This window comes from Euleptes europaea, chromosome 4 (assembly GCF_029931775.1).
Source record: "Euleptes europaea isolate rEulEur1 chromosome 4, rEulEur1.hap1, whole genome shotgun sequence".
NCBI classification, from domain to species: domain Eukaryota; kingdom Metazoa; phylum Chordata; class Lepidosauria; order Squamata; family Sphaerodactylidae; genus Euleptes; species Euleptes europaea.
Window position 1 is genome coordinate 6,049,731 of NC_079315.1, and position 21,435 is coordinate 6,071,165.

At 46.1% G+C, this 21,435-nt stretch overlaps 1 protein-coding gene across 1 annotated transcript in view; it reads left to right on the top strand.

Moving 5' to 3' along the window:
* Positions 1-21,166, top strand: part of LOC130476415 (ovostatin-like) — a 65,219-nt gene extending 44,053 nt beyond the window's left edge. Inside the window, exons 22-35 of the mRNA XM_056848351.1 lie at positions 2,579-2,630; positions 3,861-3,944; positions 5,375-5,551; positions 7,441-7,522; positions 7,814-7,970; positions 9,950-10,024; positions 11,535-11,700; positions 12,399-12,619; positions 15,136-15,354; positions 15,448-15,572; positions 16,911-17,001; positions 19,689-19,751; positions 19,842-19,944; positions 21,113-21,166. Of these exons, the coding sequence (XP_056704329.1) occupies positions 2,579-2,630; positions 3,861-3,944; positions 5,375-5,551; positions 7,441-7,522; positions 7,814-7,970; positions 9,950-10,024; positions 11,535-11,700; positions 12,399-12,619; positions 15,136-15,354; positions 15,448-15,572; positions 16,911-17,001; positions 19,689-19,751; positions 19,842-19,944; positions 21,113-21,165 (1,668 nt within the window). The 3' untranslated portion in view covers position 21,166. The remainder of the gene's footprint in view (positions 1-2,578; positions 2,631-3,860; positions 3,945-5,374; positions 5,552-7,440; positions 7,523-7,813; positions 7,971-9,949; positions 10,025-11,534; positions 11,701-12,398; positions 12,620-15,135; positions 15,355-15,447; positions 15,573-16,910; positions 17,002-19,688; positions 19,752-19,841; positions 19,945-21,112) is intronic.
* Positions 21,167-21,435: the final 269 nt, after the last annotated feature.

Below are 21,435 nucleotides of genomic sequence, written 5' to 3' on the forward strand. Positions count from 1 at the left end.
GCGCAGAGTAGAACGCTGCCCCTCTTCGTGGGTTGTGGGCTGCTGGTGGGCTGCTGTCATCGGCGTTGACTTTGAATTGCCTCCCTGCCTGGGTTGATTTATACCGAACTGCACGGCACTTGACTCTCGTGACGACTCTGACATTCCTCTCGGGTGAACTATGAACTCCTGGGCTGCAGTCATCTGCTTACGTCCTTCCTCCCGTCGTTCCTCGTCCTCCAGAATCCGTCCCGTCAAGCATTCATAGGTTAGTTGCCCAGCTGCCGGGCTCTCCAGCAAGGTTACTAAAACATCAAAGCTCGCATCCAGAGAACTCAAAAGCAAATACACTCGGTCTTCTGCAGCTATATCCTTTCCTCTTAACTCCAGCTGTCTAAATAACTCTGCCAGAGTCCTCAAGTGGGCTGCGGCCGGCGTGTGCAGTGATTTTTTGCATCTATAAAGATGCCTCATTAGTGCTAGCACCATGCCTTCTGAGTCCCGGAGATACACTGTTTGTAGACTATCCCATGCCAACTTTGCATGCTCTTTGCCAACAACAAAAATAAGCTGGTCATCTCCCACCGACAAGGTGATATTGGCAAGGGCTTTTATGTCCTTGGCAATCTCGGCTGCTGTAGTAGGGAGTCTTTCCACCGCATCCCATAAATCTTCCCTTTTCAGATATTGCTCCAACCTCACAGACCAAACGTGGTAATTCTCTGAGGTGAGCTTATCCACCGGGATAAATGATTGTTGTGCCATTACTCACACACAGCCGTCACTTCTCTAGTAGCTTCTGAAAAATCCTGGACTCTGCTTAACTACCACCACACATAAACCTGCGCAGTGTAGCAGAAACACTCCTGTAACGTAGAGGAGCTGGGCCCAGAGCCCTGACGCGGAAGCCAAGCGGATTAGCAGTCTTGTCCAGGATACCCATCAGAAAGTCCATGGCCACATAGAAAAAGTGTAGTTTATTTGTACAGTGCAGAAATATATACAGATACTCCTTTCACACTCTCTGCTCATAACATCCCGCATAGAACTGCGGTTTCACTTCAATATATACACCTGGTGGACGCAGCCACCAATCACAGTAGATACCCAATCACCCTGGCATTGCTACTGCATTGCATCAGCCACCTGGCTATAGCTGGATCAGGCCAGCTTTCTCTAGCTCCCCAGGTACTTTCCAGGCTGATTACATCATCCTTAGATCCCTCTGATCTATCCTGCCCTGTCAAACTAAACTGACAGACTTGTAATCTTGACACATACACACAAATCAAACCAGATTGTAATACCAAAGCAAAGACCAAATGTGTTTTGGCCGTGAGGCCTTCTTCAGTGTGTTGATTTGTTCTTTATGTTTATATTTATAACAGATATATAGAGGCTTCAACAGGACTGGAGCCTCCATAGACAGAGGCAGCAAACCTCTGAATACCAGTGCCAGGTGGCAAAATCAGGGGAAGGCTTGGACCTCTATGCCCTATTTGCTGATCCTCCGGGGCGACTGTTTGACCACTGTATGAAACAGGATGCAGGACTAGATGGACCACCGGTCTGATCCCACAGGGCTCTTCTGAGGTTCTTGTGTTCTTAAGCTGAAGCAATCTAGTCAATGGGTGAAAAGATTTAAGCAGAATCGAGCCGGGCAGGCAGAGTGTATCGGTGTGGGGCAGGAACAGGACAGGATAGTTGAGGTATGCAGTGCAGAGTATAGAATCATAGAATCATAAAGTTGGAAGGGACCACCAGGGTCATCTAGTCCAACCCCCTGCCCAACGCAGGAAATTAACAACTACCTCCCCCCCACATCCCCAGTGACCCCAACCCTCCCCCCGCAATGCAGGATCCCACAATCAAATCACTCCCGACAGATGGCCATCCAGCCTCTGCTTAAAGACCTCCAAAGCCGGGGACTCCACCACCCTCCTAGGCAGCGCATTCCACCATCGAACAGCCCTCACCGTCAGGAAGTTCTTTTTAATGTTTAGGTGGAATCGCTTTTCTATTAGTTTAAATCCATTACTCGGTGTCCTAGTCTCTGGAGCAACAGAGAACAAGCTAGTTCCCTCATCAACATGACATCCCTTCAGATATTTAAACATGGCTATCGTGTCTCCCCTCAACCTTCTCTTCTCCAAACTAAACAAACCCAACTCCCTAAGTCTCTCCTCATAGGGCAATCAGAGCCCGAAGGAAAATATCGTAAAAAGAATATAAGGCAATGCTTTGAATGTATTGATGATTGTGTGCATGCCATTCTCTGTTCTATCATACCTTATGAGTGTTTGGTAGGGGTGCCAGCTTCTGGTTGGGAAACACCTAAAGATTTTGGGAGGGGGAGCCTGAGGAGGGCGGGGTTTGGGGAGGGACTTCAATGCCATAGAGTCCACCTTCCAAAGTGGCCATTTTCTCCCGGTGAACTTCTCTCTATAAGCTGGACATCAGTCGTAATAGCAGGAGATCTCCAGCTACTACCTGGTGGTTGGCAACCCTAGCGTTCAGGTATTTTTGCTGTATTGCTTTATTTTCATTGTTCTTCATCATTTTTATGCCTCTTCCCTCTTTTTTTCCCCCGACCACACAGCCTGAAGGTGTCAAAAAGGAGGTGACCCAGAGTGCTCTCATCTGTGTAAAAGGTAAGAGGGCAATTACTGGTACACCGGTATGAAAGTTGGATGAGGAAGAAAGCTAACAGGAAGGAAGTTGATTTCAAGCCTTCACAGCAAAGGAGTATCCAGACTGGAACCTTGAAAATGTATAGCTGTAATGTTGCATCATCATTGTGTACTGTTTTGAGACAAGAAGGCACATATATAAGAAGAAATTAAAGGAACTGAAGAAGTCATCAGACGAAACGGAGCTAATTTTCGGGGGTGGGAAGGTAGTTGTGAATTTCCTGCATTGTGCAGGGGATTGGACTAGATGACCCTGGTGGTTCCTTCCAACTCTATGATTCTAGAAGACCGTCTTCACCTCTGCAGTCCAGTTTGGAGTGCTTTTCTAATATAGTTTTGTGGATATCACTTTGGAACTTTATAGTAGCTTTGGAATTTAATGGACTTAACATCACACTTACCTGCTGTATATTATACCCTTGTGGGTTATTACCCTGGGTACCTATCTTGTGCCCTGACCTTGATGGCCCAGGCTAGCCTGATCTCATCAGATCTCAGAAGCTAAGCAGGGTCAGCCCTGGTTAGTATTTGGATGGGAGACCACCAAGGAATACCAGGGTTGCTGTGCAGAGGAAGGCACTGGCAAACCACCTCTGCTAGTCTCTTGCCATGAAAACCCCAAAAGGGGGTCGCCATAAGTCAGCTGCAACTTGAAGGCACTTTACATACACACACGCACACACACCTATCTTGTATTGGTTGTCTTGTTGTACATTTGTCAATATCAGGCTATCAAATGCTTGCATGTTAATATAAAACAGTTGGTAATGCAGAGTTGGCCGTCTACGTTGATTTCACTTGTTGTGTTATATTTTACATAGCAGTGCTATTTAGTTTGTGTTATAGGAAGGAAGTTGATTCATTTGTAGGGTTGTCAGGTGCCCCTTCTGCGTGTGCACAGCATGCACACTGTGTAATGTTCCTTCCGGGTTTCCCCCCCGAAGTGACGGGGATTCCTAGCACATTTCTCAAAAAAAAAAAAACACCCCTGTGTGGGGGGAGTTATTTCCCACTTTTGCAGCTATGCAGACCCAGAATATCATATATTCAGCCTCTGAATTTGGGGAGCCATTTGGTTGCTGCTCAGCCCCTACCTTTGGCCACTTTCCTCACCAGAAAGCGACAAGATTTGTTCTCAGAGATGGCTGGAAAGGGATCCGCGTTCATTTTTGTATTGCTGTCAATCAATAGACGCGTCAACCACTGAGCCGGTGTCCTTAAAGTTGCCTCAAAATCTGGTGGAGGGATCTGCAAAAGCCTACATTTCTGTCGTTGGTAAGTTCTTAAAACGTTGGCATTTTATTTTCTCCAATCTGTGTCTTGTAGAAGAAGAGGAGTTGGTGTTTATATGCCAACTTTCCCTACCTTTTAAGAAGAACCAAACCGGCTTACAATTGCCTTCCCTTCCCCTCCCCACAACAGACACCCTGTGAGGTGGGTGGGTCTGAGAGAGCTCCAAAAGAGCTGTGACTAGCCCAAGGTCACGCAGCAGGCTTCATGAGTAGTAGTGGGGAAACCAACCCGGTTCACCAGATTAGCCTCCGCCATTCATGTGGAGGGGTGGGGAATCAAGCCTGGTTCTCCAGATTAGAGTCCGCTGCTCCAAACCACTGCTCTTAACCACTACACCACGCTGGCTGTCTAGCGCCCCCCAAGAGTCCAAAAGCACGATGAGCGGCCTTTGCACCATCAGAACTGATTTTCTGCAATCCAAACTGTTGGGTCTGTTCCCACATTTGGGCCACGTTCCACACCAATGCCTGGCCTCAGTCTTTTTTTTAAAAAAATATATATTTTATTATTTATATAAAAAGAGGCAACACAAAAACACAAAAAATACTACAGTTTCAGATATAAAACCATATATACAGTATGTCAAAGCTTCTAAAGAGGGCCATATTACCGCTATCTTCTATGATGACCTCTCAATCCCCGAAAAGATCTAAGTTAATAATCCCTTGATAACAAACTCCAATTAAGATTAATCAGAATGTAATAGACCTCTTAATATTTTAAAATCACATAAATCTTCTTATTGTACCACTCCTAAGGACCTAATCTAAGATTTCCCTGAGATGCCTTCCTCTTAATCTAAACAATATAATTATCATATCAACGGTACAAAAGCTAATACTTTTACTAGAGAGCAGTAAAACATTAACATTAAACAGATTAATTTATAGATTACAGTTTCTTGCTATGGATAACTCCATTAAGATATTCAATATCGTTCATTGCTAATTGGTCAATAATTATTACATGTTCGCTCTAATTATTCTAAGACTGAGTTACATAGGCTGTTACCGCACTTTGTATTCCCAGCGATGTATCGAGTTTGGAAATGTTATAAAAAACATTGCTTTAAAAGGGTTTTTGAACGCCACGGCTAAAAAATGGTTGGAAGACGTCTTCACAGCTAAAGGGGCCAAACAAAGTGCGAACAGTATTTTTTATAACAGTTTCAAACTCTTAATACATCGGTGGGAATACATAGAAAGTGCGAACAGTATTTTTTATAACAGTTTCAAACTCGTAATACATCACTGGGAATACCTAGTGCGGTAACAGCCCTAGTTACAGTTGTGCACGATCATAGTAAGGCTTCCGTTTTGCCTCACAGTCTTAAAGAAGGACGCGTAAGCCAATCTGAAGGTGTTCACTGATTTTCCCAGCTGAGTGATTTCCCATTGGGTCTTGCCCCACAGGTGATGTTATGGGCACTGCTATGAGTGACGCGGAAAACTTTCTCCGGATGCCTACCGGTTGTGGGGAGCAAAATATTGCCATGTTCCTGGCCAACCTCGTCGTCTTAAACTACCTGAATAACACGAAGCAGCTGACGGAAGAGAAAAGAGCCTTGTTTGTTGGACGTCTCTCCACTGGTGAGTGGCTTTCTAAACATGCACCAGGAAGGAATGTGATAGGGTTTGCCAAGAACCTAGTATGATTGCAGTCGTTAGAGCACGTTTGCTGCATGGGGATAGGCTGGTGTAGATTCCCTGTTGCTACTGGGGCTGTTTTATACAGGCACAGCAGAAAAGGGCTTCTGCACAGCAGGTTTCCCTAGTAGTATTTTTAATCAGCAATTTAATAGCATTATATTGACATACTGTTATATCAACATTTGCATCAGGTTCCCTGAATTCCCAACTCTTTCTTTTTTTAAAAAGTTAGCCTCGAGCCCTGTTTTCCATACATTCTCTACACTTTCCCCCTTATATCTCCACAAGGAAAGGGGATAGAGACTTTTTAAAATATGAAAGGGGGAACTCAGAGAACCAGATGCATTCTTTTGGCATAACAGTATACTGATATTTTCACACCATACCGGTATATGGTAGAACAGCTAGATTTGAGTCCAGTAGGACCTTAGAGACCAAGATTTTCGGGGCATGAGCTTTTGAGAGTTACAGCTCCCTTTGTCAGATTTCTCACTTGAATTTAGCAGTATAGCGACATACCACTATTAAATCACCAGTTGTGGGGTGGGGGGGAGAGACCTTTGCAGTAGGGAGAGGAAACAGCGGGTGTAGGTAACATGACTGCTATGTGGGTGGGACCAGGAAAATACAAATTTTCCTTCCACGTGGCAGCAATCCAAGCTTTGCCTCCATCTTTCCCAAAACTTCAGCGCAAAGCAGGTTTGAGAAAGACTGGAGAAAAGCCAGGGGAAATCCCTGGAGGTGTATGAGTGCAGCACGATGCTGTGGGGAAGCAGGAAAGACCCCCCTCCTCTTCCCAGCAGCATCCAACTTAGAAACAGCCTCATTCCAGCCCTAGAGCTGGATCGGGCCACCGCAAGGACAGACACTTTGACGAGGGGGAGAAAACATTAGTCTCGAGAGGTGACACAGAGTTCTCTCGCTGGTGGGCCCTTCGAAGTCGAGCATGTTTAGAAGCTGGTCCTGCTTCGAACCCACATGATAACCATGGTCCGACTATAACCACAGGCATGACAGCTCTGTGGCACTGTGCCCCTCCTTATGTAAGCATAGCGGAAGCTTTCTCGACTGGATTGTCACCTTTGAGCGTCGGTTGTGCTCTTATACGTGCAGCAGAATGGGTAGGAGTCAAACTCAGATTCTCGCTTGCAAGTTATCACCCAGCGCTGAAACTGTGTGGAGCTTTGAGAGGCTGCAGGGGAAGGCGCCATCTGATTCTGCACAGACGCTGTTGATTGTTGCCTCCATCTTTCCCAAAACTTCAGAGCAAAGCAAGTTTGAGAAAGACTGGAGAAAAGCCAGGGGAAATCCCCGAGGTGTATGAGTGTCTTGGTATGGTATGTATAACCAAGGCATAGTTTGGTCGAGCGATTAGCGTCGGACTACTAGCATCTGGGATCGTTTCAGAGGGTAGCCGTTTTGGTCTGCGGTAGAACAGCTGGAGACGAGCCCAGTAGCACCGTAGAGACCAATAAGATGGGGGGGGGGGTTAGTCTGAAATCCTGATCTTTGGGCCAACGGTAGTTTGTATTTATCCAAACACAGATTATACCCTAGACCAGGGGTGTCATACTCAATTATTACGAGGGTCGGATATGGCATAAATGTCACTTGGTCGGACTGGGCCGTGCCTCACCAGCCCAGATCGAGATTGTGGGTGCCGCAGCTGGCTCGTGGGCCAAATAAGAGCGCTCAAGGGACCAGATCTGGCCCATGGGCCTTGTGTTTCACACCCCTGACCTAGACCAAATATCTGCAGTTTTATGTTACCTGCCCATTAAATAAAAAATAAAGCACATCAGGATTTGGGACCTTTTATTCCACTTCAGGATACCAGAGGCAGTTGAGGTACCGACTCCCCGATGGATCCTTCAGTACGTTTGGGAACCAGTTTGAAGAAGGAAACCTGTGGTGAGAATTCAGAAACTCTTGTTGTTACGGAAGAGATCTGCCTTGCTAAGACAACAGACATATACATAAAGTACCACTGATACAATGAATGTAATGGTTTATATAATTTCAAAAACATGATTTCCAACAAATAATTCAAGTTATGCAACAAAACAATCTATGCAAGTTGCAACTTCTTCTGAATATTAAACAAATCCTCCCTTTGTGTTCTATCGGCTTTCCGTCTAGCTATCTTAATAACCTCCCACGGATAGTCCCCCTCCCCAATCCCATTGTGCTTTTTCCTTTCAGGGTCACTGTTCTCACCTACAAAGCCTTGGCAAAGGGCAAGGAGTGGATTTTTGTAGATGACAATGTCCTGGACCAAGCCCTGATCCTGATTGCAAGAAAGCAGGGGCCCGATGGCTGCTTCCGACAGACCGGGGACATCTTCAATAATGCTGTGAAGGTGATGATGATTTCCAGTCCTGCTTTGTATCAGCCTTTGGATGCCTGCAAAATCCTTTTTTCCTTATCCTTGATCGTGGCCTTTAACATCTCTTCCTCTAGAACCGCTATTCCACATTATGCCTTGGGTGCAGGGTCCTCATTCCCTACCTGCAAATGTGTTCTTTTATATGACACAAGTTCGATTCCCACATGTAATTTATGCATGGGTACTTTCACTCATGTTAGCCCCCGGTCAATCAATAATCAATCAATCAATCAATCTTCATTAAAAACAGTCATAGATCAGCACGGCTCTTCACAATTTTTCACCAGAAACCCTTGATCTTACACTCTAACCACAGGTTTATGCATGGGTTCTTTCACTCATCTTCACCCCCGGTCTGACTTAGTTGTTCCTTGGAGTTATGCATGAGTTTTCCGTCCATTAGAGATGACCTCCGCCCAGCCCTTGCAAATCCCGGGTCTTCCCATTGCTGTTTTAATCCAATTATTTGATCTCTCCTGAGATCAGCCGGGGTGAAGACTCCATGCATAAGCCAAAGTGCGGGACACGGAAGCTTTTGGGGAGGGGTGATGTTTTTCTCCCAGTAAGCACCACAGCCAATTACAAAGAAGCATGTCAAGGGGCAGGGACTCAAATGCTTCCTGCTTTCTCAGAGTTCTTTCTGATCAGAAGAAACGATTTTAAAAACGAGGCTTGGGTTTCTCCAGTGTGTGTGTGGGCGGGAAGGTGGACATTTCTCTCACAGTAAGCACTACAGCCTCTTCCAGTTTTGGGCTTAGTGACTTTTGCTGGTGAGTAGCTATTTTGGAATTTGCAAAAGAAAAGTGTGGGTCGAGCAAGCATGGAACCCCAGGTAAAAACCCTATGCATAAACAATTATAGATACCAATTCGTACTGAATCCCCCTCCCTCCATTTTTCACTTTTGATCTCATTTTTTCCGTCGGGGGCCGTCATGGTAAATCCCACAAATGAATTGGTCAAAATAGCAATGGAGCATTATAGCAGCAAAATTCAATGAAGTTATTGAAGGATTACATCAGTGTACCACGCCTAGCCTGCAACTTTCCCCCTCCCGCCGTCTCCTTTTCACTGGCTACATGGAGGTTTACTCGTGTGTCAGAGCTGATCCCTTTCCACTGTCTTTCATCCCGAAGCTGTTTGCACAAAGTGCTACAAGTCATTTTCCCCCTCCCACACTATTTCCTCTTTCCATTCCCCAAATACCCCCTTTTCCTGCTTCCACGGGTTCCACAGAATACATGTTTCTTGATCTCTGTGGTGAACAAAAAGCTGTGATCTTAAAAGCGTCATTTGCCACACGTTTCTTTTATGTTGTGATTGTCTCTGTCCAAAGAGGTTTTTTTGTAGGTTTCTGAATTGCTAGGAAAACCTAGATAAACAGGACAAGTATATATACCGTGTGCAATAGCGACTTGATCGTACCCTCTTCAGCGATGGGAAGAAAAAACGCCTATCTTCTGTCTCTAGACTGATGGGTACTTGGAAAACCCCTTGGTTGCAGCTAGGGTTGCCAACTCCAGCTTGGGAAATTCCTGGAGATTTGGGAGGGGAGCCTGGGGAGAACAGAACTGGGGAAGGGGAGAGAACTCGGCCGGTAATGGGATACCATAGTTGCCATTTCTTCCAGAGAAACTGAGCTCTGTGGTCTGGAGATCAGGTGTGATCCCGGGAGAACTCCAGGCCCCACTGAAGGTTGGCAACCGTAGTTGAAATTGTGGGGATGGACTTCCTCTCAGCTGGTAGCTTGGGAGCTCTACACACACACACACGTATGGGGATGTCAGGAGGGGCAAAGACCATCCACAGAGCTGCGTTTTCATTTAGCCTAAAATCAAAGCAAGTTCAGAATTTTTAGTTGGACAAAAGTGTTAAGTGCTGTGGAGGCAGGGAAGAGAAAACCACCAATAAGTCCCAGCCTAATTGTCTGAACTGGTTTTTCTTTGCAAACAGGAAGGATCAAATTATTCCCTTCTACTGACTGCCAAGGTCGCTGCGTCGCTGCTGGAGGCCGGACGTCCCAGTTCGGTATGGATTTACTCTCATGCTAGTTTCTATTAGCATTTTTGCAATTTTCCTGAAACTCTGTAAAAAAAATTCAGTGGCAGTTGTGATAAAAGCGCAATCTCTTCTTGATGCTGGGGCCTGAGCATCAAGTCCAAGAGAATTCCAGTTTTCAACTCTCACTCGCTAGATCAACAGCACCAAGCCTTAGCCACAGTTCTGAATAATCACACATTTTGCCATCTCTCCTGGGCTATTCTGAAATATTTGCTAAAAAATAAAATAAAAGGGAAAATCTCTTGGGAGGTTCTTCTGATTAAAACTTGCATTCTTACTTAAATACGTTCTTTTTTTCTGCTCTCCTAAAAGCTGAAAGAGATTTGTAAGCATAAAATTCCATGTACAAGGCATTACAAGTACAACATCTTCAATATATTTAATTCTCGAAATGGCCAGATCTGTGGATACTCAAATCTGGAGATTGGAGCCATGAGCAGACAAACCTTTCTAAAAACCTGAAAAATGCCTCCATTTGCAGAAAAATCTGAAATATTAAAAAAAAATACATTGGGGGTGTTAAAAACTCCCAAAATAATAGAAGCAGCACCTGTAGCTTTAACAAAGGCCCTCTGTAGTTGTTGCAAGGCAATTACACAGTATGGCCCTCTTTCAAGCCTTGGTTTCTGTCAGAAAAAGATGAAGAAACGGGTTAGGGAACTGCCTTTTAAAGAGCTGCAGGGGCTGGAGTCTGCTGGGAACTGTGGTGAGGGGGGAGGAGGGGCTCCTGAACCCGGCTCTTGCAGCTCCAAAATGGGGCATTCCAGCTTGGAAGGACAGTGAGAGAGACAAGGCAGGAACTCCTCTTCCCCTCATACCACTGTCCTGAGCAGAATCGGAACCCTGCAGTTCTTTAAAAGGCAGTTCCCCCCAGCTCCTGTGTACCTGTGGGACTGGTGAGAAGACCATAAGGCCACCCCAGCTCAGACGAGGAGAGGCCATCCGTCAAGGAAGTGGGTTTCAAGCTGTGAAGGGCTATAATTTTTTTTTTTAACAACCCCTTGAATGAGACCCAGAAACAAACTGGCAACTGGTGCAAATTTCTATCGCTGCATGTCCCTAGGAACCACCTCTGTTTCTAGGGAAACGCTATCTGTCCTTCAAGCAATCTAAGGGTCTTGGGCTATGTGTGACAACCATATCATGCGCAGAGGCCGAGACGTACAAACGGGACTCTTTGTTTCCAAATTTCTAGTCATCAGGGTGCCAAGGACTATCCTGCACAAAATACTAGCGGCACTTTCACACTTGCCGAATAAAGTACTTTCGATCCGCATGCAATGCACTTCGCCAGTGGAATTTACTGTGTAAAACAGCAAAATCCACTTGCAAACAATCACTAAACATCATTGAAAGTGGATTGAAAGTAAATTATTCAGCATGTGTGAAAGTGCCCTAGGTCTCTGCTTTATATGTAAGTATCCTGACAACTTTGATTCCTCTGTGACTGAGTCCGGCATCTTCCTCTTCAATTTAGTATCCTGTGGTGCAGCAGTGTCTCTCGTGCTTGGACGCAGCTTCTGCCAGGGGTGTTGACGTCACCTACGAAAAGGCTCTCCTGGCATACACTTATAGCTTAGCGGAGGACGAAGAACGGCGGCAAAAGTTCTTGGTGGACTTGAAAAATTCCGCTACTAGAACAGGTAAGTGATATCTTGATAAAGAGGTGGTCCTTGGCATAGAAACTATTAGTGTCCACCACTGTGTTTCAGCTTGAGCTTCTGGTGATTGGAAGCCAGTTTGAGACTCCTTAAAGGTAGAGAAAAGCTGGGTATAAAAAACAACTCTTCAGCCATTTATCCTTGGTAATTAGCAGCACATTCCAGGCTGAAGTGCCTTGCTTTTTTTTTTTTTATTTCTTCATGCTGAACCGTCATTCCAGCCGTCACTGCGAAGCCGGCGCATACCTGCTTTGCATTTCTTAAGAGCCCCTTTAACGCAACCTTTTGGGTTTGCTCCACCCCTGCAATGAAGCATTTACTGAAGGAACCATGAAAAATCACAGCGCGGCTTAGTTATGCAAATGACTATTGCTAAGGGCTATGCAAACGAAGGAACGAAGGAGCAAGCGGGTGGGGGTGGAATTTGTTAGACTTTCTCCTCTTGCATCTGGACTGTGAGTAGTCATTTTAAAGGGTGGTTTAAAAAAGCAGCTTTGAGCGAGCATCAAAATCGACCCTGCATAAATGGCCTTCTTCTGCTCCTTTCAGAGGCTTCATGACCCATTTTTGGGCCCTGAACCTCCGGCTGGCAAACACTGCCCTAGAGGGACAGGGCAGGCAGCCAGAGAAGTGCCTTTTCCCTCTTCCTCCTCCTCACTGATATTCTTGCGCGTCCTCAGGAGGCCAGCTTCACTGGGAAAGGGAAAGCCGACCCACAGCGGAAGCCTTCCTCTCCTTCTATCCTCGGGCACCCTCTGCGGACATTGAAATGACCAGCTACGCCTTGCTGGCGCTTCTCAGCCAGCTCAGCCTGTCCCAGGAAGACCTGACTTTTGCCTCGCAGGTTGCTCAGTGGATCGTCCGGCAGCAGAATTCCTACGGAGGCTTCGCTTCCAGCCAGGTGACTTCTGCAGCTTTGGGGGCGGAGCATGAGGAGGGTGGCATTTGGGGCAGGGAGGGACTTCAATGCCATAGAGTCCAATTGCCAAAACGGCCATTTTCTCCAGGGGAACTGCTCTCTAGTGGCTGGAGATCAGTTGTAATAGTGGGAGATCTCCAGCTAGAACCTGGAGGTTGAGCAAGCCAAAATCAACACCTCTGCACTAATACCAAAGGTAAGGAAAGTAGTGCAGGAATCTTAGGCAATGATTAATACAACACAGACTAGTGAAACATTAAGGTGTATTCAGTGCATATACAAGTGAAAGAGGACTAACAAATATACAATTATATACAAAAATACTCCAATAGTCCACAACGGTACACACAAATATGTTCCAATAGTCCACAAAGGTACACTGATCCAAAGAAGACTCTAATAGCTGGTTATATGAACTCAGCAGATATGTAGAAAATAGTTATAAATAGGAAGACGATTGTTTCTTTCTTCATCAGTTCCATTCCTATGTCAAAAATCATTTCATTAAAATATTGCTTATATGCATAATGGATCAATATATTGAAAAATCCATATACTTACAATTCATGTAATTCAGTATGCACACAATGCGTTCAAACAATTCGTTTCTTCCCATTCGGAAAATGGGAAAATGGATATAGTTGAAGGATCTATCCCGAATGGGAAGAAACGAATTGTTTGAACGCATTGTGTGCATATTGAATTACATGAATTGTAAGTATATGGATTTTTCAATATATTGATCCATTATGCATATAAGCAATATTTTAATGAAATGATTTTTGACATAGGAGTGGAATTGATGAAGAAAGAAACGTCTTCCTATTTATAACTATTTATAACTATTTTCTACATATCTGCTGAGTTCATATAACCAGCTATTAGAGTCTTCTTTGGATCAGTGTACCTTTGTGGACTATTGGAACATATTTGTGTGTACCGATGTGGACTATTGGAGTATTTTTTGTATATAATTGTATATTTGTAGTCCTCTTTCACTTGTATTTTCACTAGTCTGTGTTGTATTAATCATTGCCTAAGATTCCTGCAGTACCTGGAGGTTGGCAACCCTATCCCCAACTGCAGCAGGCGGAGAGGATGCAGTTTTGCATTTCCCCTTGAAAAAGGGCTCAGCTTTAAAGAGTAGCATGTGTGGAAAGGTCCCTTTTCGGCTGTAGTTTTCAAAAGCCATTTGGGGGGCAGGGAATTACCAAGAATAACCATTATTTATTACAAGTATTATCATGCCCTGACTATTTACAATGCTTTCCAAAGTAACGTAAGCAATCAGATGGCCTCCAGGCCAGGGGGGATTATAAGGGGACAGAGAACACAGGAGGAGAGGCACCGGGGTCCCCAGCAATGGAATGGGCACAGGGCAAGGCCATGTTGATGAGTGATGGATGTGAGCAAATGCCGTTACACCTACCAAAAAAAAGGGAGAACCAGAAAAAAGATTGGCTCTGTGCTGTATAGTTAACTGGAGAAACCAAAAACAGCACACAAGGCAACAATGCAGTATAAATATAATATAAAGTGAAAATGTGAAATAGTGATAAATTATGATACATATACAAATTACAAACAAATCATGAACACACAAAATGCACATAGAACAACAAAAATCCCAGTCGTTCAAATAGGTACTTTTCTAGCAATACATCTAGCAATATTAGCGAAACGTGTCACATGATCTAGACGACACGTCCCTGCTGACTTGACTGTGGATTTTCCCAAGTCTGTTCCTATTGCTTTGACTGTGGAACTTATCCTAGTATGCTGCTTTTCTTGCTCTGCCAAAAGAAAAATATTATGCAATACATGATTGTTAAAGACCTCTGGTCTAAATTTATACTTACCTTGGTGTACTGCATGATGTATTGCTAGAAAAGTACCTATTTGAATGACTGGGATTTTTGTTGTTCTATGTGCATTTTGTGTGTTCGTGATTTGTTTGTAATTTGTATATGTATTATAATTTATCACTATTTCACATTTTCACTTTATATTATATTTATACTGCATTGTTGCCTTGTGTGCTGTTTTTGGTTTCTCCCGTTATACCTACCAAGGCTTCAGACATGAACCCCCTCTTCCCATGCTCTCCAGCCCAGCAGTTCAGCTCTTCCTTCCAAGCCCTGGCCTCTGTGCTCCCCCTAATAGGGATGCCAGCTTCCAAGTGGGGCCCGGTGTAAAGTGCTGTTAAGTCACAACTGACCTATGGCAACTCCTTAGGGTTTTTAAGGCGAGAGATGTCCGGATGTGTCTTGTCATCGCCTGCCTCCGCGCGGGCTGAGAAAATTCAGAGAGAATTGTGACAGGCCCAAAGTCACCCAACAGGCTCCGAGTGGCGGAGTTGGAACGGAACCCAGTTCTCCAGATCAGAGTCCACCACTCGTAGCCACCACACCATGCTGGGCCTCAAGGAAGAGATGCACATCTGAAAAATAAGATGCCTCTGGTCACTTTCTAACGCCAACTTGTACTGTGCCTTGCAGGATACGCATGTTGCCCTCCAAGCATTATCCCACTATGGGGTCCTCACCTTCACAAAAGACCCCCAGAATACGGTCGAGGTCAGCGGTGCCGGAGGGCCTGTCCAGACCCGTTTCGAGGTGAATAGCCGGAACCGTGTTCTGCTGCAGCGGGTTGCCTTGCCAAGCGTCCCCGGGGACTACAGCGTGCAAGTGACCGGCTCCGGATGTGCTTACGTGCAGGTAAACAGCACCCCCGGCTCTCCCTGTCACTGGACAGACATGTTGGCTGCTTAGCCCTCGCCTCTCCTGTATCGGTGCTCTTTTCTCTTCCAGACCACCCTGAGGTACAACGTCATCCTGCCCTCGCAGGCCTCTGGGTTTTCTCTGGCCACGCAGACAAGGAACGCTTCCTGCACTGGTGACTTCCTCCCACGGTTTCACCTTGTCCTGACAACCAGGTAAGGCCCAATTGATGGGCAAGTTCTGGGTGAAGGGGGGGGGGAGGAAGAAACAGTACTAACTAGCATCTATGGCCGTTAATGCATTGCTGCGTTCACATTTGTTTCTCCTTGTCCTATCCCACGCCTTTGAATCTCGCTTTCAAAAAACTGAACGCATAGCGACAGGACAAACAAATGGATGAGGGGCAGCAGCAGCTGCTCCTTTTCCCTGCCCTCCCAAACCCACGTCTTTGTCTCCCCTCTCCTCTTACCCCCACACCCTCCTCCGTCTCCCCACAGCACCCCAGCACCAGCCAGGGTTTCAGCCCGCAGGCTCACATCAGCATGCAGCTGGGATCCCCATAGTTGCCAGCAAAGAGGCGAGGGGAAGTGGCGGCGGCTCCTTCCGGCGCCAATGCCACACGCTTCCAGCCGACACATATGGGGTCATAAGAACATAAGAAAGCCCCTACTGGATGAGACCCAGGTCCATCAAGCCCAGCAGTGTGTTCCCACAGTGGCCAACCAGGTGCCTCTAGGAAGCCACAAACAAGATGACTGCAGCAGCACCATCCTGCCTGTGTTCCACAGCACCTAATAGAAAAGGCCTGCTCCTCTGATACTAGAGAGAATAGGTATGCAGCATGACTAGTATCCATTTTAACTAATAGCCATGAATACCCCTTTCCTCCATGAACATGTCCACTCCCTTCTTCAAGCCTTCCAAGTTGGCAGCCATCACCACATCCTGGGGCAGGGAGTTCCACAATTTAACTATGCGTTGTGTGAAAAAATACTTCCTTTTATCTGTTTTGAATCTCTCACCCTCCAGCTTCAACAGGTGACCCCGCGTTCTAGTATTATGGGAGAGGGAGAAAAGCTTCTCCCTGTCCACTCTCTCCAAACCATGCATAATTTTATAGACCTCTATCATGTCACCCCTTAGCCGCCTTCTTTCCAAGCTAAACATCCCTGCTCCCCATAGGACAGTTGCTGGGTGGAGGCAGTGTCGGCTGGAAGCACGCATGGGAGACCTTCCCGGCCAGCCCCCCAGCCCCATTCCTCGCTGCCACTCAACATGCCAGCAGGGGGGAAATGGGGGGGATTGGCGCCCCCTCTCCCGAGTTACGATATTATTTCCGGCACAAACATTTCTGGGCGTTCGCCAGAAACTTGACCGGGGAGGCAAGAAATGGTAAAAATTTCTCACCGGTTGCCCGTCTATGGGTGGGGGACCCTAAATCAGCCTAGATGTGCATTGCCCTATTCCTGGGACACTCCAGTTTTCCAGGCTGCTTTTCACAGCTTTTGACTCTGGTCGGAATACCAAAAGAGCCTTTCCCCCCCTTGTTCCAGTTACACCGGAAAGCGCAACGTCTCCAACATGGCCATTGTGGACATCAAAATGCTGTCTGGTTTCGTCCCTGTTGAATCATCTCTAGAGAAGGTAAAAAGCACAAATCTGATATTCTGGAGGGAAGTAGGGACACCAGCCCTTTCGAGAGGGCTGTGAAAAGTGCTGGAATTAAAAATGACAACTTCAAGCGATGTAGGGACTCTGACCCTTCCCTCAGCTAGCTGGGATCAGATGGCATTCCCATGTCTTATGCAATAGAGGACGCAGACAATGCATTTTGACGTGTTGGAAGCCACTCATCTCCCCGACTATACTGGATATGGAATTCCAGAAGGTGGCACAGTTTATGTTCTGTATAGGGTTGTTCATATCGATAAACCTGAACCGAAAATAAACCCAAAATTATCCATTTCTGTAAATTTCAGGCTTCGGGTTTACTGAATGCCAGAACCTGGAGGTCTCTCTGAAGCCAAATAGGCAATTCCCCAAAAAAGCTGAACAATTATTGGGCTTTTTCGGGTTCAGCTATTTTCCTTTGCTCAGAGGCACGGCTCTGTGCTTTCTCCCCTTTTTTTTATCTTTACTGGTATTGTTAGACCCCATAGTTGGGGCCCTTTTGAGATGGGCATCATGTAATTGGAGCCAACTTGGTCTGACCAACCTTCCAACCACACAACCATCCATCATCAACACCATTCAGTGGGTTAATCTAGATAAAGCGTAAGGGTTATTTGAAAGACGGGGTTAACCCAGTCCCGTCTGGAGGGATATACCCTCCAACTAAAAAGAGCCAGCTTCAACAGCTGCTGAGACCACCAGGCTTCTGAAGGAGATTCATTCACTTGGATGAGCAATCTCCTTCAGACAGCCCCCATGATCGAGACTTCGGCTGGCCCCAATTTAATCCCCCCCCCCCTTGAAAACCTGCTTTTCAAATGAAGGTCGTCCCGAGTAGAGGCTTCGTTTCCCCACACTGTGACCATCTCTTGAAATCAGATTTTTGATGACCATAATAAAGGACTGTTCACAGGGTGTCATTTGCCACCAAAAGAAATATTTTACGTGCCTTATTTTTTTTGCATTTAAGCCTTTTTCCTCCGTTTGGAAGCTAATTTGCACAGTCATGCTATGTGACCCAGAAACAAAGGCAGCCCTCTGAGGCACCACCAGCCATCGGCTCTTTCCGGCAGTCCTCGGCAATGATGCTGAACTTCTGAATCTGAAAACTGATGGACGGCTCGGCTTGCAAATGCCCAGAGGATGGGGGTGACCCCTTTGCAGGCCTATAAAATCGGACCCCCTATCCCAAAGTTCACCAAACTTCAGTGTCCGTCTAAGAAGAGTCCCTTGCAGCCACACTGCCTCCAAAAATGCACCCCCAGGAACTTTGGAAAAATCCCCATAGACTACAATGGGCCTCAATTTTTTAATAAACCCGGTAATAAGCCGAATACTGAAATTTACCAGTATGGGTATTCAGCTTATTCCGGGTTTACTGAAAAAAAATGGGCCCAATAAACTCAAAGCCAAAATTTACCGAAATTTTTTTGTGCACAACCCTAGCTCTGTATGTACGTGTGGGCTAGGTTTCCCATTGGCCTAGTGAGGGCGGACAATTGTCCGCCAATTAACCACGCTGTCCGCCACAGTTAGTCGGCAGCCATAAGCATGCGTGCAGAAGCGGGGGTGAGGGATTCCTTCATGCAATGTGATGACGTCACTTCTGGGTTTACCCTTAAAGGGCAAGCATTGCAACAGAGATGCTCTAGCACCACTACCACCACCCAAATTCTAAGGATTCCATAGAGTTTTTGGAGGACAGTGCTAGAGCGTCCTGCATGATGCCGGCCCTTCCGGGGTAAACGCCGGAGTGATGTCATCATGCCGCACGCATGGATCACCACCCCCAGCCCCTGGTAGCTGACAACACTAGTGTGGGCTTCTGCAGGCACACCCGATCCCTAATTTGGACCCCACTTTCGGTTCCTCCTTTGGGAGGCCAGGGACCACCTCAAAGGGAGTTCTGGCTTCCCAGGTAAGAACGGCAACATCTCAGTGCCTGCGGCATCCACCTCCCTGGATGTGGCATCTTCCTGTGGTAGTTAGGGACGCCAACTCCAATTTGGGAAATTCCTGGAGATTTGGGGCTTGAGCCTGGGGAGGGAGGGGTTTGTGGATGGGAGAGAACTCAGCAGAGGATGATACCATGGAATTCTCCATCTAGAGCAGCCATTTTCTCCCGGGGAACTGATCTCTGAAGTCTGGAGATGAGTTGTAATTCCAGAAGATCTCCAGGTCCCACCGGGGGGTTGGAAAGCCCATTTCATAGCTCACAAAAAAGTTCAGCAATCATAGAATCATAGAGTTGGAAGGTACCACCAGTGTCATCTAGTCCAGCCCCCTGCACAATGCAGGAAATTCACAACTACCTCCCCCACACACATACCCAGTGACACCTACTCCATGCCCAGCAGATGGCCAAGATGCCCTCCCTCTCATCATCTGCCCAAGGTCATAGAATCATAGAAATGCCATGAGGTGTTCTGAGTGTTGCGGGGGGAAGCACACCATAAGAAGCCTTACATGGAAATCCCCCCACCCCCGTAGACACACAATGAAAAATCTCAGCCGCAGAAATTAATGCTAGACCCTGCTTGAAATTGTGCAAAACCAGAAATCATGAATGTGTCACAGTTTTACAGAAAGCCATTTTTTCCCACTTTGGTACCACATTTGTATATAAAGACATGTTTCTTCCTCCATTTCTTCTCATCAAGCTTCAGAGCCAAGTGATGCGCAGAGAAAAGAGGAACGACCACGTCCTCTTGTACCTGAAGAACGTAAGTTTGGAGGTGGAGCTTTTGTAGGTGTGTAGCACCGTCATAATCTCAGGAGAGACTCTCTGATACCTTCTATCTTCCTGTTCTCAGGTATCATCAGAGCCAATAACTTTAACATTGATTGTAGAAGAAATCCATCCTGTATCTAACATCCAACCAGCTCAAGTTATAATTTACGATTATTATGAAACAGGTAAGGGTCTGCTCAATAAGCAGTCGTCTCCTAGCAAATGCTTTGTGGAGCGATGGGGAGGGGGGGGACAGTGATTTTCAGGGAGGGTTTTTGTATTAATCTGCTAACGAACCTCTTCCACCACTTAGTTCAAGGACAGATGGGTAGGAATGCCCCCCTTCCAACTGTATGTGACCTGGACAGCCCAGGCTAACTCAATCCTGTTAGATCTTGGTAGCTAAGCATGGTTAGTCCTGGTCAGAAGCTGGATGGGAGACCACCAAGGAAGTCTGGGATTGCCATCTCAGGGCAAGAGATGAGCAGAGGTGGTTTGCCATTGCCCGCCTCTACGTAACAACCCTGGACTTCCTTAGAAGTCTCCTATTCAAGTACTTACCAGGGCCGGCCCTGCTTTAAGAACATATGGACATAAGAAAAGCCTTGCTGGATCAGACCAAGGCCCATCAAGTCCAGCAGTCTGTTCACACAGTGGCCAACCAGGTGCCTCTAGGAAGCCCACAAACAAGACGAACAGCAGCAGCACCGTCCTGCCTGTGTTCCACAGCATGTAATATATTCTGCATGCTCCTCTGATCCTGGAGAGAATAGGCATGCATCATGACTAGTATCCATTTTTACTAGTAGCCATGAATACCCCTCTCCTCTATGAACATATCCACTCTCCTCTTAAAGCCTTCCATGTTGGCAGCCATCACCACATCCTGGGGCAGGGAGTTCCACAATTTAGCTATGCTTTATGGGAAGAAATACTTCCGTTTATCAGTTTTGAGTCTCTCTCCCTCTAGCTTCAGCAGATGACCCTGCACTCTAGTATTATGAGAGAGGGAGAAAAGCTTTAGCTTCTGAGATCTGCTTAGCTTCTGAGATCTGACGAGATCAGGCTATCCTGGACCATCAAGGTCAGGCCTACTCTGCACACATTGTTACTCTTCATATCTCAGGAGCGAGACTCTTTCCTGGTCAGTTCATGATCTTGATTGGGATTGAAATGAATAACTGATGCTCGGCATTCCAAAAACGAAATTTTAGCTAGCCTCTCCTAAGCTGCAGTTGGCCCCCTTCCTTGATTACCCGAAAAGGGATATTTGTCACAACCCCCTTGCTGTGGTTGAATTCTTTGAAATGTCAGATTTACATTGTCCCCCTCTCTTTTCTTCTCCCTTACCAGATGAGTCTGCCCTGGCTGAATACAACACTGCTTGCCCCCAGAATGCATCTTGAAACCAACAGACAGAAAGGTAATACAAAGGTGTTTTTTAAACTCTTCGCTGGATCTTTTATTCACACATTTTGTCAGCTTAGCCATCACTGCATAGTCTGCTAATCTGTCGTTCCAGTCTTCTATGTCTAGACATTCTTCCAATTTCCACTTTGTGGCAATGACCTATTCTTGCTGCTGCAATCATGTGTGTGTGTTAAGTGCCGTCAAGTCGCTTCCGACTCATGGCGACCCTATGAATGAATCGCTGCAATCATATATCTGAACAATTC